Here is a 12539-nt window from a genome sequence, read left to right on the forward strand (position 1 = left end):
GCAGGAGAGGCCACTCCCAGGAATGGAGCCTGGGACCTTTGGCCTGGAAAGCAGGGGCTCCACCGCTGAACTATGGCCCCTGCTACGGAAAACGTTCCAGCCCTAGGTCACTCTTCCCATGGCAAATGCAGGATTAGAACCCACAACACACAGAGCCCGTTCCAAGCACACCCACTGGACTCATGCCACTGAGCCAGACATTTCTAGCCCGAAGCATATGTAAAAGGTCACAGCAAAGATCTATAGAAGTCCCATGCTTATTACCACCTATTAAAGATGCTCCACTTGCCCCGCCCCTCTCCGCCGAGGCTGGGAAGGCCTCCCACTCTCGGGGCAAAGCTCGGCAGTCGGCGGGGCTCCTTTGACCCGAGGCGGGCGCACGGGGGGGGCGTCGAAGGAGGCCAGGCTGAGCGTCCCCCTCCCCCTCGCTGCCGGGAGTGACGACGCCGGGCTCCCTGGGCTGCCTCCGCCTCCCGCGACGGGGCGGGGCGGGCAGAAGCCGCGGCACCGCCCCCGCTGCTCTACACCGCCCAGGTGCTGAGGAGGACCGGCCGTCGGAGGTTCTGGGAGGGAGCCGCCCCAGCCAAAGTTCCTTTCCCGACGCCCCGTCGCTTCGAGGGGCTCCGGAGCTGCCCTCGACGACCCGCAGGCACTCCCAGCTGGTCTCCGGGTCGGCGCCCAGGCGCCACCCATCCTCGGACCATGTTCCAGCGGCACCACCGGAGCAGAGTGACAGTCGCGCGGGGCTCAGCCCTGGAGATGGAGATCCGACGGGGCCGGTTCCGGCTAAGCCTTCTCGGGGACACCGAGCAGGTAGGCCTGGGGGAAAGCCGCGCGCCGCCTCCCGCCCCAGCAGCCGCGCGTGGAAGCCGCCGCCGCCGCCGCCGCCGCCGCCGCCATCACGGAGTTGGCCCCAGATCACACGGCGGGTTCTGAGCGCAGTTCGGGACGGCCGCGTGGGTGGGGACACAAACCACAACGAGCCTTTTGGCCCTTGAAAAGATCGCGGATTAGCCCGCGGTGCGGGGGCCGGGATCGGGGGGGCTTCCTGGGGCAGAGCGATAACTGTGAGACCCACCCACGCCCAGCCCCGGTGGAGACGCGAGGCGAACGGAGTGACCCGTTCCCAAGAGCAGCCACCAGGGAGGAGACACGCGTCTGGTCGCTGTGGGACGCGGAGAGCGGGTCGTAGCAGCGCTCCCCCGGCGCAGCTGGTGAGCGATCGGTAGATGAGCGGGTGGGGGAGCTGCCCATGTTGGCAACGTGCGAGAAGCAAGCATGTAGCCCACCTGCGGGGAGACTGACTTGCCTACAAGGGGTGGGTGGGAGAGGAGCATAGGGCGGTGAGGGGGACGGGGCGTGACACGCAAGGGCTGGGCTAGAGAAGGAAAGGCACTTGTTGGCAGTGATGGGGAGGGGGGAGTATCTCCCATCGTTTGGGACTAGAATAAATTTCCTCTAACCCTTAGAGAGCTTTGGGGCAAGAAGGCAACCTTGGCCAACTCACCGTTCAGATCATTTCTGCGGAAGATAAAAAAGCACCAGTCCTGATACAGAGCATTGGGGAACCCACTGTTTACATTCCTCCATTGGAAGAACTGACCATTTATTCCTCCTCTCAGCTTGTTCTTTAACCAGTTACTGATCCAGAAGAGGATCTCTTATACCATGACTGCTAATTTTACTCAGGAGTCCTTGGTGAGGGACTTTGTCAAAAAGCTTTGTCAAAAGAATTCTAAAATGTTAGCAAGACAGGACTTACCTTTGCAGAAGCCACGTTGATTCCTCTTCAGCGGGACTTGTCCTCCCATATTACTATTATCTATTACATTTCTATACCGCCCCATAGCTGAAGCTCTGGGCAGTTTACAAAGATTAAAAACCATTAAAAATACATTATACAAAGTTTAAAAACCATTTACATAAAAACACACAAACAGACAGTGGATACATAGACAACATATATCTAAAACAACGTGAAGCAATCAACCATGACCATAAGATAAATCCAAGACCAGATTAAACTCATCATGCTGCGAAATGCTGCATGATGAGTATGCTGCGAAATGCCGGAGAAAAGAGAACGGTCTTGACCTGGCACAGAAAAGATAGCAATGTTGGTGCCAGGTGGGCCTCGTCAGGGAGATCGTTCCAAAATATGCATAATAATGTATCTTTAATAACAAGTTCCACCAGTTTACTCAGGACACACATTACACTAACAAGCTGTCAGTTCCTGGATTCCTTTTCCAAAAATTGGCATTAGGTTGGGCTCTTTCCAGTCCCAGAGTACAGAGGCTTAGGGGCATATCTTCAGACTCATAGACTCATAGAATCATAGGGTTGGAAGGGGCCTACAAGGCCATTGAGTCCAACCCCCTGCTCAGTGCAAGAAGCCCGATTCCCAGGTGGTTTCCCATCCAAGTACTAACCAGGGCTGACCCTGCTTAGCTTCCGAGATCATATGAGATCACCCCAAGCAGGTGTGGTGTATTCAGTAGCTAATATTGTGGATAGAAGTTCACAATTTTGGATTTGAGTTCTTGAAGAATTCTCAGACGGATACCATCTGGACCTGTTGACTTGTTTGTTTTCAATTTGTCAATAAGGTTGAGAACTTCATCTCTTGCCACCCTATTTGCTTTAGTTCCTCAGACTCCTTTCCTGAAAGCATCTGTTCAGGCACAGGTATCTGCTCTACATTACTACCCCTTTAAGGGCGCAATCCTATCGGGGTGGCAGTAAGCTTCCAAACTCAGAGGCTGATGGCCATCCAATGCAGAGCTGGAGGAGCAGCGGAAGTAATCTTTACCTCTGTGCTCCTCCCGCCCTGTATTTGAGCTAGATGGGCTTTTTTGTCTGTCTAGCTGCGGCTCTGCAGAGCAGAAAGGAAGGGAAGGAGGCTGGGGAGGCCTGAGGGCATACTGTAAGCCAGCCTCCCCAGTCCCTCCCCTCCATGCCCACTAGCATGCCCGCTTTCCCTCCTCTCCAAGGTTGCCTTAAGGACCTCAGAGAGGCAGCCGGCATGGTTCTCTCCATGCCGGTGGGGAGGGGGCAGGAAGCTTGGACTCCTGGCTCCAAGGTCAGAGTACTGTCTGACCTCAGATCCAGGAATCCGAACTATACTATGGCCCCCAGACTCTGTCTAGGAGCCACAGGATTGCTCCCTAACTGTCTTGACATCCAGTGGCCTAGCCATGTCCCTAGCTGGGTTTCTGCTTCTAAATAATTTTTATTGTTCATGTTAGTAGTGATATGCTCCTTGAAATACCTTTTTGTATCTCATATTGACTGCTTGCATTTCCTTTGTGCAAGTTTGTGTTCTTTTTTGTTCTCTTTGTTTGTGCAAGACTTCCTGTTTCTGAAGGAAGTCTTCTTTTCTCCAATAGCTTCTTTAACACTGCTTGTTATGTTGATGACATTTCCTGACCTGTGGTATACATTCTAGCTCAGCTTCTATTATGGTGGTTTTGAGTAACCCCCAAGCATTCTGGAGAGATTTGACCTTCTTGGCTTTCCCTTTCAACTTCTCCCCCCCCCCCCCCGCATCTCCTTATTTTAGAAAAGATCCTCTTTTGAAGTCAAAAGTGACTATGTTTGACTTCCTTGACAATTTCCCACTTCAAGATCACCTAGAGCATTTTGGTAAGGGGGGGAAGTGTCGTGTTCCCAGTACTAAATTACTTTTAGGGCCTGGTATTGTCACCCACAGCTTAGCTTTGAATACTTATAAATCCCCTGTTTGTAGCCCTTACCTATTCACAGCTATTGGGAATGATCACCGCTATTATGAAGATAATTGAGAATAAAACTGCCATTATCATACTGCCTTTATACAAATCTATGCTGTGACCACCTTAGAATACTGTGTAGAGTTCTGGTCACCACACCTAAAAAAAGATATTGTAGAGCTGGGAAAAAGGCAGAAAAGGGCAACAAAAATTATCAAGGGGCTGGAGCATCTCTCCTTTGAAGGAAGGTTACAACAGCTAGGATGGTTTAGCTTAGAAAAAAGGGAAGTAAGGGGAGACATGACAGAGGTGTACAGAATTATGCATGGCATGGAGAATGTGGATGTTGTTGTTCAGTCGTTCAGTCGTGTCCGACTCTTCGTGACCCCATGGACCATAGCACGCCAGGCCTTCCTGTCCTGCACTCTCTCCCGGAGCGTGCTCAAGTTCATATTCATTGCATCGGTGATGCTATCTAGCCATCTCATCCTCTGCCGTCCCCTTCTCCTTTTGCCCTCAGTGTTTCCCAGCATCAGGGTCTTTTCCAGAGAGTTTTCTCTTCGCATTAGGTGGCCAAAATATTTGAGCTTCAGCTTCAGTATCTGTCCTTCCAATGAGCACTCAGGGTTGATTTCCTTTAGGATGGACTGATTTGACCTCCTTGCAGTCCAGGGGACTCGTAAGAGTCTTCTCCAGCACCACAGTTCAAAAGCATCAATTCTTCGGCACTCAGCCTTCCTTATAGTCCAGCTCTCACAGCCATACATTACTACTGGGAAAACCATAGCTTTGATTGTGATTGTGGATAGGGAGACCTTTTTCTTCCTCTCTCATAATACTAGAACCCAATCGAATCATCCCAGGAAGCTGATGGGTGGGAGATTTAGGACAGATAAAAGGAAGGACTTCTTCACACAACGTGGAGTTAAACTCTGGAATTCACTATCACAAGCCATAGTGATGGCCACCAATTTGGATGGCTTTATCATAGAATCATAGAATAGTAGGGTTGGAAGGGGCCTTTAAGTCCGTCGAGTCCAACCCCCTGCTCAATGCAGGAATCCAAGTCAGAGCATCCCTGACAGATAGCTGTCCAGCTTCATCTTGAATGCCTCCAGTGTGGGAGAGCCCACCACCTCCCTAGGTCATGGGTTCCATTGTCGTATTGCTCTAACAGTCAGGAAATTTTTCCTGACGTTCAGCCGGAATCCAGCTTCTTGCAACTTGAGCCCATGATACTGTGTCCTGCACTCTGGGATGATCAAGAAGAGATCCTGGCCTTCCTCTCTGTGACAACCTTTCAAGTACTTGAAGAGCGCTATCATATCTCCCCTCAGCCTTCTCTTCTCAAGGCTAAACATGCCCAGTTCTTTCAGTGCCTCCTCATAGGGCTTTGTTTCCAGTCCCCCGATCATCTTTGTTGCCCTCCTCTGAACCCTCTCCAGCTTGTTTGCATCCTCCTTAAAGTATGGTGGCCAGAACTGGACACAGTACTCCAGATGAGGCCTAACCAGTGCTGAGTAGAGAGGAACTAGTACTTCCCGGGATGTGGAAGCTATACTTCTGTTAATGCAGCCCAAAAGAGCATTTGCCTTTTTTGCAGCCACATCACATTGTTGGCTCATATTCAGCTTGTGATCTAGAACAATTCCAAGATCCTTCTCACTTGTAGTATTGTTGAGCCAAGTATCGCCCATCTTGTAACTGTGCATTTGGTTTCTTTTTCCTAGGTGCAGAACTTGGCATTTATCCCTATTAAATTTCATTCTGTTGTTTTCTGCCCAGCACTCCAGTCTGTCAAGATAACTTTCAATTCTGTTTCTGTCTTCCAAAATATTAGCTATCCCGCTCAATTTTGTGTCATCTGCTGATTTGATCAGCATTCCCTGCACCTCCTCCTCCAAGTCATTAATACAAATGTTGAGCACTGGGCCCAGGACTGAGCCCTGCGGTACCCCACTCGTTACCTCTCCCCAGTTTGAGAAGGTCCCATTGATAAGCACTCTTTGAGTCTGATCCTGTAGCCAACCGTGGATCCACCGGATCGTTGTTTCCTCTAGCCCACTTTGAGCTAGTTTGCTCATCAGGATATCATGGGGCACTTGGTCGAAAGCTTTGCTGAAGTCGAGGTATATTCTGTCCACAGCATTCCCACAGTCCACAAGGGAGGTGACCTGATCAAAAAATGAGATCAGATTAGTCTGGCAGGACTTGTCCTTGAGAAATCCATGTTGGCTTCGAGTAATCACTGCATTATTTTCAAGGTGCTTACAGATGGATTGCTTTATCATCTGCTCCAGAATTTTCCCAGGCTTTAAAGGGGATTGAATGAATTAATGTGGGGAAAGGCCATCCATGGCTACTAGTCCTGATGGCTATATGCTACTTCCAGTACCAGAGGCAGCGAGCCTATGTACACCATTTGCTGGGGAACATGGGTGGGAGGGTGATGCTGTGCTCATGCCCTGCTTGCGGGTTCCTGGTCGACAGCTGGTCGGCCCCTGTGTGAACAGAATGCTGGACTAGATGGACCCTTGGTCTGATCCAGCAGGGCTCTTCTTCCGTTCATATGTACTGACCTTTCTCCCTCACAAATTAATTGAAGGAGTCGGAAAGGGGAGAACATAACGCCGAAGCTCAGCCTTGGAAAACAGAAGTCATGAACACAGCTGGGCAAGGCAAGCATGCCTGTCCTTCGCCACCGAAGGGCCCCCCAGGCTGGGTCATGGCCTGAGGGAATTCCTTCGGCATGGCCCACTGAGCCTTCATCCATTCTTGTGGGCTTTGTCCCTCTCTAGGCCACCAGGGAATCTCCCATGTAATGCTTGCCCATGATGGGGTTCCACACTGGAAGGCCTCCGCGTTTGGGTCCCGGCCCACAGGATGCCTCCAGGCCCCGGGTGGTGGGGCAGGGCAGCGTGGCCAAGCAGCCAGCCAGCACACACCCTTCAGCATCTGAGCGTGTGAGTGCTTGGCAAAGCAGGGCAGCCTGTCTTCCGCCACCCCCCCCTCTCTGTTTCCAGTGCTGAATGTTGGAACTGGTGATGTGGGTTCCTGCACCTTGGCCGCAGGAATGATGAATGCCAAGGCCCCCCGCCCCACAACTGGAGGGAACAATGGGTCTCTTATCCTCCTGGCTGGGGCCTCCTCCTGTGAGAGAAGAGGCCCAGCACCTGCACCCCGCCCCACCCCCCAGCCGCAGGACTGATCCTGGGCCAGACTTCCTCAGATCTTGGGGATCATGACCCTGTCCTACTTCCTCTGGCCTGCTCCAGCCCAGACCCAATGCCTCCACCTGTCCCATGCCAGGCCCAAGATGCCTGCACCCTGGGTCTGGTCTGTCTGTCCATCTGTGGGTGGTTACCCTCCTCTCCTGCAATTACTAGGGTGGCCCCACTCCTTCTGACAAGGCTGCTGTGCCATTGTGTTCCGCCCAAAAGGCAGGAAATTGAACTGAAGGTGCTGGGCCCACTGGGGCTGCCTCAGAGTTCCTCACTTGGGGGACCAGGCAGGATCCAGAGTAACGCTGGACGTAGAGATCAAGAATGCAAAAGACGGCTGCATGTGAATGCAGCACTGCGCACTTTATCCAATCTGTCCCAGAGCCGTTGGTGCCCAAATACAGGATCAGCCTGTCCAAACTGGTGTTTAATCCCCTTGGCGGCAGTTTTTAAATAGGCCATTCAAGTGGCAACCAGGCCAGCTTAAACTGCTGAGAATCAAGGTCTTGAGAGGACAGCTGGAACAACCATTTGTTGATGTAAATCTGGAACATTTGGGGCACTGCAGTAAGACTCACCTAAATAAATGGATGGATTTTTGTGGAGAGGGAGATCAGTACAAATAAATGCATGATCTATACAGACATGCACACGTGCAGCATACCAGGCCTTCCAAGAACAGTCCTTCTTGTTACTTTAAGCAAATAGATGGTTTGCTCTGGACGGTCCTCTGGGGATCCTGGGTCAGCCTGGGTCATATTGCATATGCCAAGCTACTGTTGCTAAACTCGGAGGGAGCTTTCAGTTCCCCAGATCTTCCATTGTGTCCTTCTGCCTCTCCACTGACTCAAGCGATGTGGGGGGCAGATAGAATTGATGATCAGATCCCCACTGTAATATACAGAGCGTGACTGTATATTACTGGAGCGGACACCAGGTCTTGCAGTACTAGCCTCCAGTTTAATGCCGCCCTCACAGTGGGAGGAGCTCCGAGGGCGGGCAAGAGAAGCTGCTTGAAGCGCAGAACTTTGACCCAAACGGGCATCCTTACGTTCCGTAACTCAGTGGAGTGCAGGGCTGCCTGGGGAGCCCCTGGGGAGCGGCTGCCAGTCCAGAGACAGCAGCAAGCGAGATGGACTAGGGGTCTGGCGCCCTAGGAGGCCGCTTCCGCTGACGCCAGGCCATTTCCACCCTCGAGAGAGGAGGGCTGCCATCTCTCGCTCTCTTTGGAGTGCTGGGGGCCCAGGAAGGCATTCAGCAGCCGGGGAACACCTGCCAGACCACCGGCCCTTCATCGAGGACTCTCCCAGCATTCTGGCTGGGGCGGGACCTGGGGCCTTCTCTCCTCCCCCCGAAGTGAGGTCACCTCAGCATCTCACCGGGGCAGCGGCTTGAGCCCCATCTCCTGAGTTCCATCGTGCTGCCCTTTTCCATGGAGCTCCGGTTAATGTCTCCAGCCCTCCTCGGCGCACGTGGACCGGGGCCGCTGTTCCTCTCCATCTGCCTGGAATAACCATCCCCCGCTCTCCGGCGTTCGTGCTGTGAGTGCTGCTGCCTGTGTGGGCGACTCGGCCCCATCAGCACTCGGGCATCAGCAGGCTGGGGAGGCCCTGGGTCTGCCGAAGTGCGATCAAGAACAGACATTTCACAGGCGCTCCCGAAGAGCCCCGCTGGGCACGCCCGGTGACTGGCTGCAAAGGTGTGTGTGGAAACGCGAGAGTGGGACGTGGAGCATTGTGGAGCGAGGCCTTCCTGGCTGGAACCCTGGGACGGGAGCCCTCCCCGCTCCCGCCTTTCTGCAGCGCCCGGTTGTTCTTACTGTTTGGGGGCCTGCTTCCCCGTTTCCCAGAGGCCCAGCGGTAGTCTAAGATGCTTTCAGGCAGGGCTGCTGGAGGACTTGCATTCTGGCTGGAGACGGGGGCCTGGCCAACATCCTGTGGAACGCTTTGGTCAAGAAGACTGCAGTTGTCTCGTTAGTTGGGTCAGCCATAATTTGAATCGAACCATTCTCCAGAGGGCTTATTTCCCACCCTTTCAAGTGAGACGTCATGGAATCTGGTGTATGCCGGAGGTGCCCATAGAAGAGAAGGGAAACAGAAAGATAGACTCCAAAATCCATGTTAGAATAACACTCCAGATCTCTTCATCAAGCAAGATGGTACAAAAAGCAGGTGTGTGTGTGTGTGTGTGTGTGTGTAAGTAATAGGAGAGGGGTGGAATCATGACTAACATTAAGTCAGCCTTTTCTCCTTCTTATTCCCCCTCACTTTCCACTGCCAACCTGCTTTTTGAATTTTTTTAATGGCCAAAACAAACACCTTTGCTTTTAGAAAGATTAAAGAACAAGAAGCTGAGAGTAGGGACAAATGGTCCATTCTTGCAGTGGAATGATGTAAACACTGGGGTCCCTCAAGATCTGTATTGGGACTGGTACTTTTAACTTGTTCATCAATGATCTGGAGTTAGGAGTGAACAATGATGTATCAAATTTGCTGATAACACTGAATTATTTAGGGTGTTTAAAACAAAAAAGGACAGAGAAGACCTCCAAATGGATATCTCCAAAGGGGGGAATGGGCATTAAAATGGCAAATGTGGTTCAATGTAAGCAAGTATAAAGTGATGCACACTGGGGCAAAAATTCCTAACCACTTATTTGCTAACAGGGTCTGAGTTTGCGGTGACTGACTAGGAAAGGGATCTTGGGGTTGTGGCGGATAGCTCCATGAAAATGTTGACCCAGTGTACATATGCTATGAAAAAGGCAAATTCCATGTTGGGCATAATTAGAAAAGGAATTGAAAAAAACCCTGCAAATATCATAGTGCCCTTATACAAAATGTTGGTGTGACCACACTTAGAATACTGGTACTTAGTTTGGGTGACTGCACCTCAAAGGGGTTCTTATAAAGCTGGGCGCAGAAAACAGTACCTAAAATAATTAAGGGGCTGGAGCATCTCCCTTCTGAGGAAAGGTTACAGTGTTTGGGGCTTTTTAGTTTAGGAAAAAGGTGAGTAAGGGGGGGTGGCATGATAGAAGTGTACAAAATTATGCATGGTATGGAAAATGTGGATAGGGAGAAACCCCTCTCATGACACTAGAACCCAGTGGGGTCATCCCATGAAGCTGCTTGGTGGGAGATTCAGGACAGATGAAAGGAAGGGCTTCTTCACACAGCGCAGAGTCAAACTATGGAATTTGCTACCATAAATGTGGTGATGGCCACCAATTTGGACAGCTTTAAAAGAGGGTTAGACAAATTCCTGGAGGAGAAGGCTATCAATGGCTACTAGTCCTGTTGGCTCTATGCTACCTCCAGTGTCAGAGGCAGTAAGCCTATGTATACCAGTTGCTGGGGAACTTGGGTGGGAGAGTGCTCTTGTTCTCATGTCCTTCCTTTGGGCTTCTCAGGTGCATCTGGTTGGCAGCTGTATGAACAGAATTCCAGGCTAGATGGGCCCCTGGTCTGAGCCAGCTTCAGGGCTCTTCTTAGGTTCTTAAGGGAGCAACTTTAAAACATATATTCTGGAGGTGCCCCGAATGGCACCATGCAAGGCCAGCGTTTTTCCGCACATCAGTCTCTTGCTTAATGCCGTGTGCACCTACCTCCATGCTGCCTCGCGCTAATTTCAGATTCCATTCCAATGACATGGGCAGTGTCTTGATGCATAGGCAGCCTCGCTCTGCATAGCTTTCAGCGTAGCCAAGCAAATTATTCTTAGGCATTGGAAAGTCAGACTCTGTCTACTTGAGGATCATGACTGGCTAGGCAAACTTTGTGAACTGGCAGCCAGGGAATGGGGTAGCCTATCTAAAAGCTCAGCCCGAGCTCTGCCCTGTTCTCTTATCTTTCTCCAGAAGTCTTGCTTCTTCATTCTCCCACAGCTTGAAGGCATCATCCCTACAAAACATCTAGAGGGGGGGAAAGAACCCTAAAGATGGGGACCTCCAAAGCAGCCCCACATGGACAGTGGCCACAGAAAGCTGGATGACCATTGGAGGGAGAAAAAGAGAAACCAGGGGTGGGAGGATGAATGGTGTCTCCCAGACTAGGGCTTGAGTGGCTAGCTGGAACACTGAACAGGAGCGCTCCCCATGCACTGAGACAGCTTCTTGCAGGCCCTTCTTATAGTTGATGGACGTCCCTGTTGCAAGATGTAATGATGGCAAGTGGATGAGATGGTTCTACAAGGGAATGCAACAAATTTGTGGGAAAAGCAGAGGAGTCTATCAAGCGACACAGTTTTTGGGATCCTCCATGCTCAAAGGCCATTTATCTCTGAATACAGAGGCGGAGGAAGAAACGGGGAGGATCCCAGAGCCACCTGGCTGGCCTGGGGGCAAGAAGTGTCTGGAAGAGGTGGGCCTTCTCAGACCCAGCAGGGCTCTCCTGCTGGCCTCCATTTGGGTGATTTGGCAAAGGTCTGCTGAAATGGGCTCTCTCTTCTTTTTACCTAGGCATATATTTATTTATATTTATTTATTTTTTTTATTTATTATTAAATTTATTAATTGCCCATCTGGCTGGTCACCCAGCAACTCTGGGCGATGTACAGCATACAATAAAACAGTTTAAAACAATAAAATTCTACAGTAAAAACATTTTCTAAAATACCCTAACCCACCCCAAATGCCTGCCTGAACAACCACGTTTTTAATGCACAACGGAAGCTCATTAAAGAGGGGGCATGGCCGAGTTCCCTAGGGAGGGAGTTCTACAGAGTGGGGGCCACCACAGAAAAGGCCCTCTCCTTCGTCCCCACCAGTCTAGCTGTCCTGGCTGATGGGACAGAGAGAAGGCCATCCGAGGCTGATCTTGTTAAGCGGCCTATCTGGTGCTGCTGGAGGCACTCCTTAAGATAGGCTGGGCTGGAACCATATAGGGTTTTAAAGGTCAAAATCAACACCATGAATTTGGCCCGGAAAACAACTGGTAACCAGTGCAACTCCTTCAGCACTGGAGTGATGTGATCTCGCCAGCGGCTGCCTTTAATCAGGCGAGCCGCCGCGTTCTGTACCAGCTGCAGCTTCCGAACCGTCTTCAAGGGTAACCCCACGTAGAGCGCATTACAGTAGTCTAAATGAGAGGAGACCAGGGCATGTACTACCGATGGGAGCAGATGGTCAGGAAGGAAGGGGCGCAGCCGCCGTATCAGATGGAGTTGATGCAATGCTGTCTGGCTCACAGCTGACACCTGAGCCTCCATGGACAGCTGGGAGTCCAAAATGACCCCCAGGCTGCAGACCTGGTCTTTCAAGGGTTGCCGTACCCCATTCAACACCAGGTCAACATCCCCCAACCTCCTCTTGTCTCCCACCAAAAGTACCTCGGTCTTGTCAGGGTTCAGCTTCAGCTTATTCCTCCCCATCCAGCCACTCACCGTCTCCAGACATTTGGACAGGGATTCTACGGCCAACCTTGGTGAAGATTTGAATGAGAGGTAGAGCTGCGTGTCATCCGCATATTGATGACACCGCACCCCAAACCTCCTGATGATAGCCCCCAGCGGCTTCACATAGATATTAAATAGCATCGGGGAGAGGATGGAACCCTGTGGCACCCCACAAGTGAGTGGCCATGGGTCC

General features: G+C 51.4%; 1 protein-coding gene across 1 annotated transcript in view; it reads left to right on the top strand.

Annotated features, from left to right (window-relative positions):
* The first annotated feature begins 427 nt into the window (after nucleotides 1-427).
* The window catches only part of RTKN (rhotekin), a 45945-nt gene continuing 33833 nt past the window's right edge, over nucleotides 428-12539 (top strand). The window contains exon 1 of the mRNA XM_084855176.1: nucleotides 428-813. Within this exon, the coding sequence (XP_084711302.1) occupies nucleotides 703-813 (111 nt within the window). The 5' untranslated portion in view covers nucleotides 428-702. The remainder of the gene's footprint in view (nucleotides 814-12539) is intronic.

Source organism: Heloderma suspectum, chromosome 5 (genome assembly GCF_057233095.1).
Source record: "Heloderma suspectum isolate Gila_16-S chromosome 5, 16-S_ref, whole genome shotgun sequence".
NCBI classification, from domain to species: Eukaryota; Metazoa; Chordata; class Lepidosauria; order Squamata; family Helodermatidae; genus Heloderma; species Heloderma suspectum.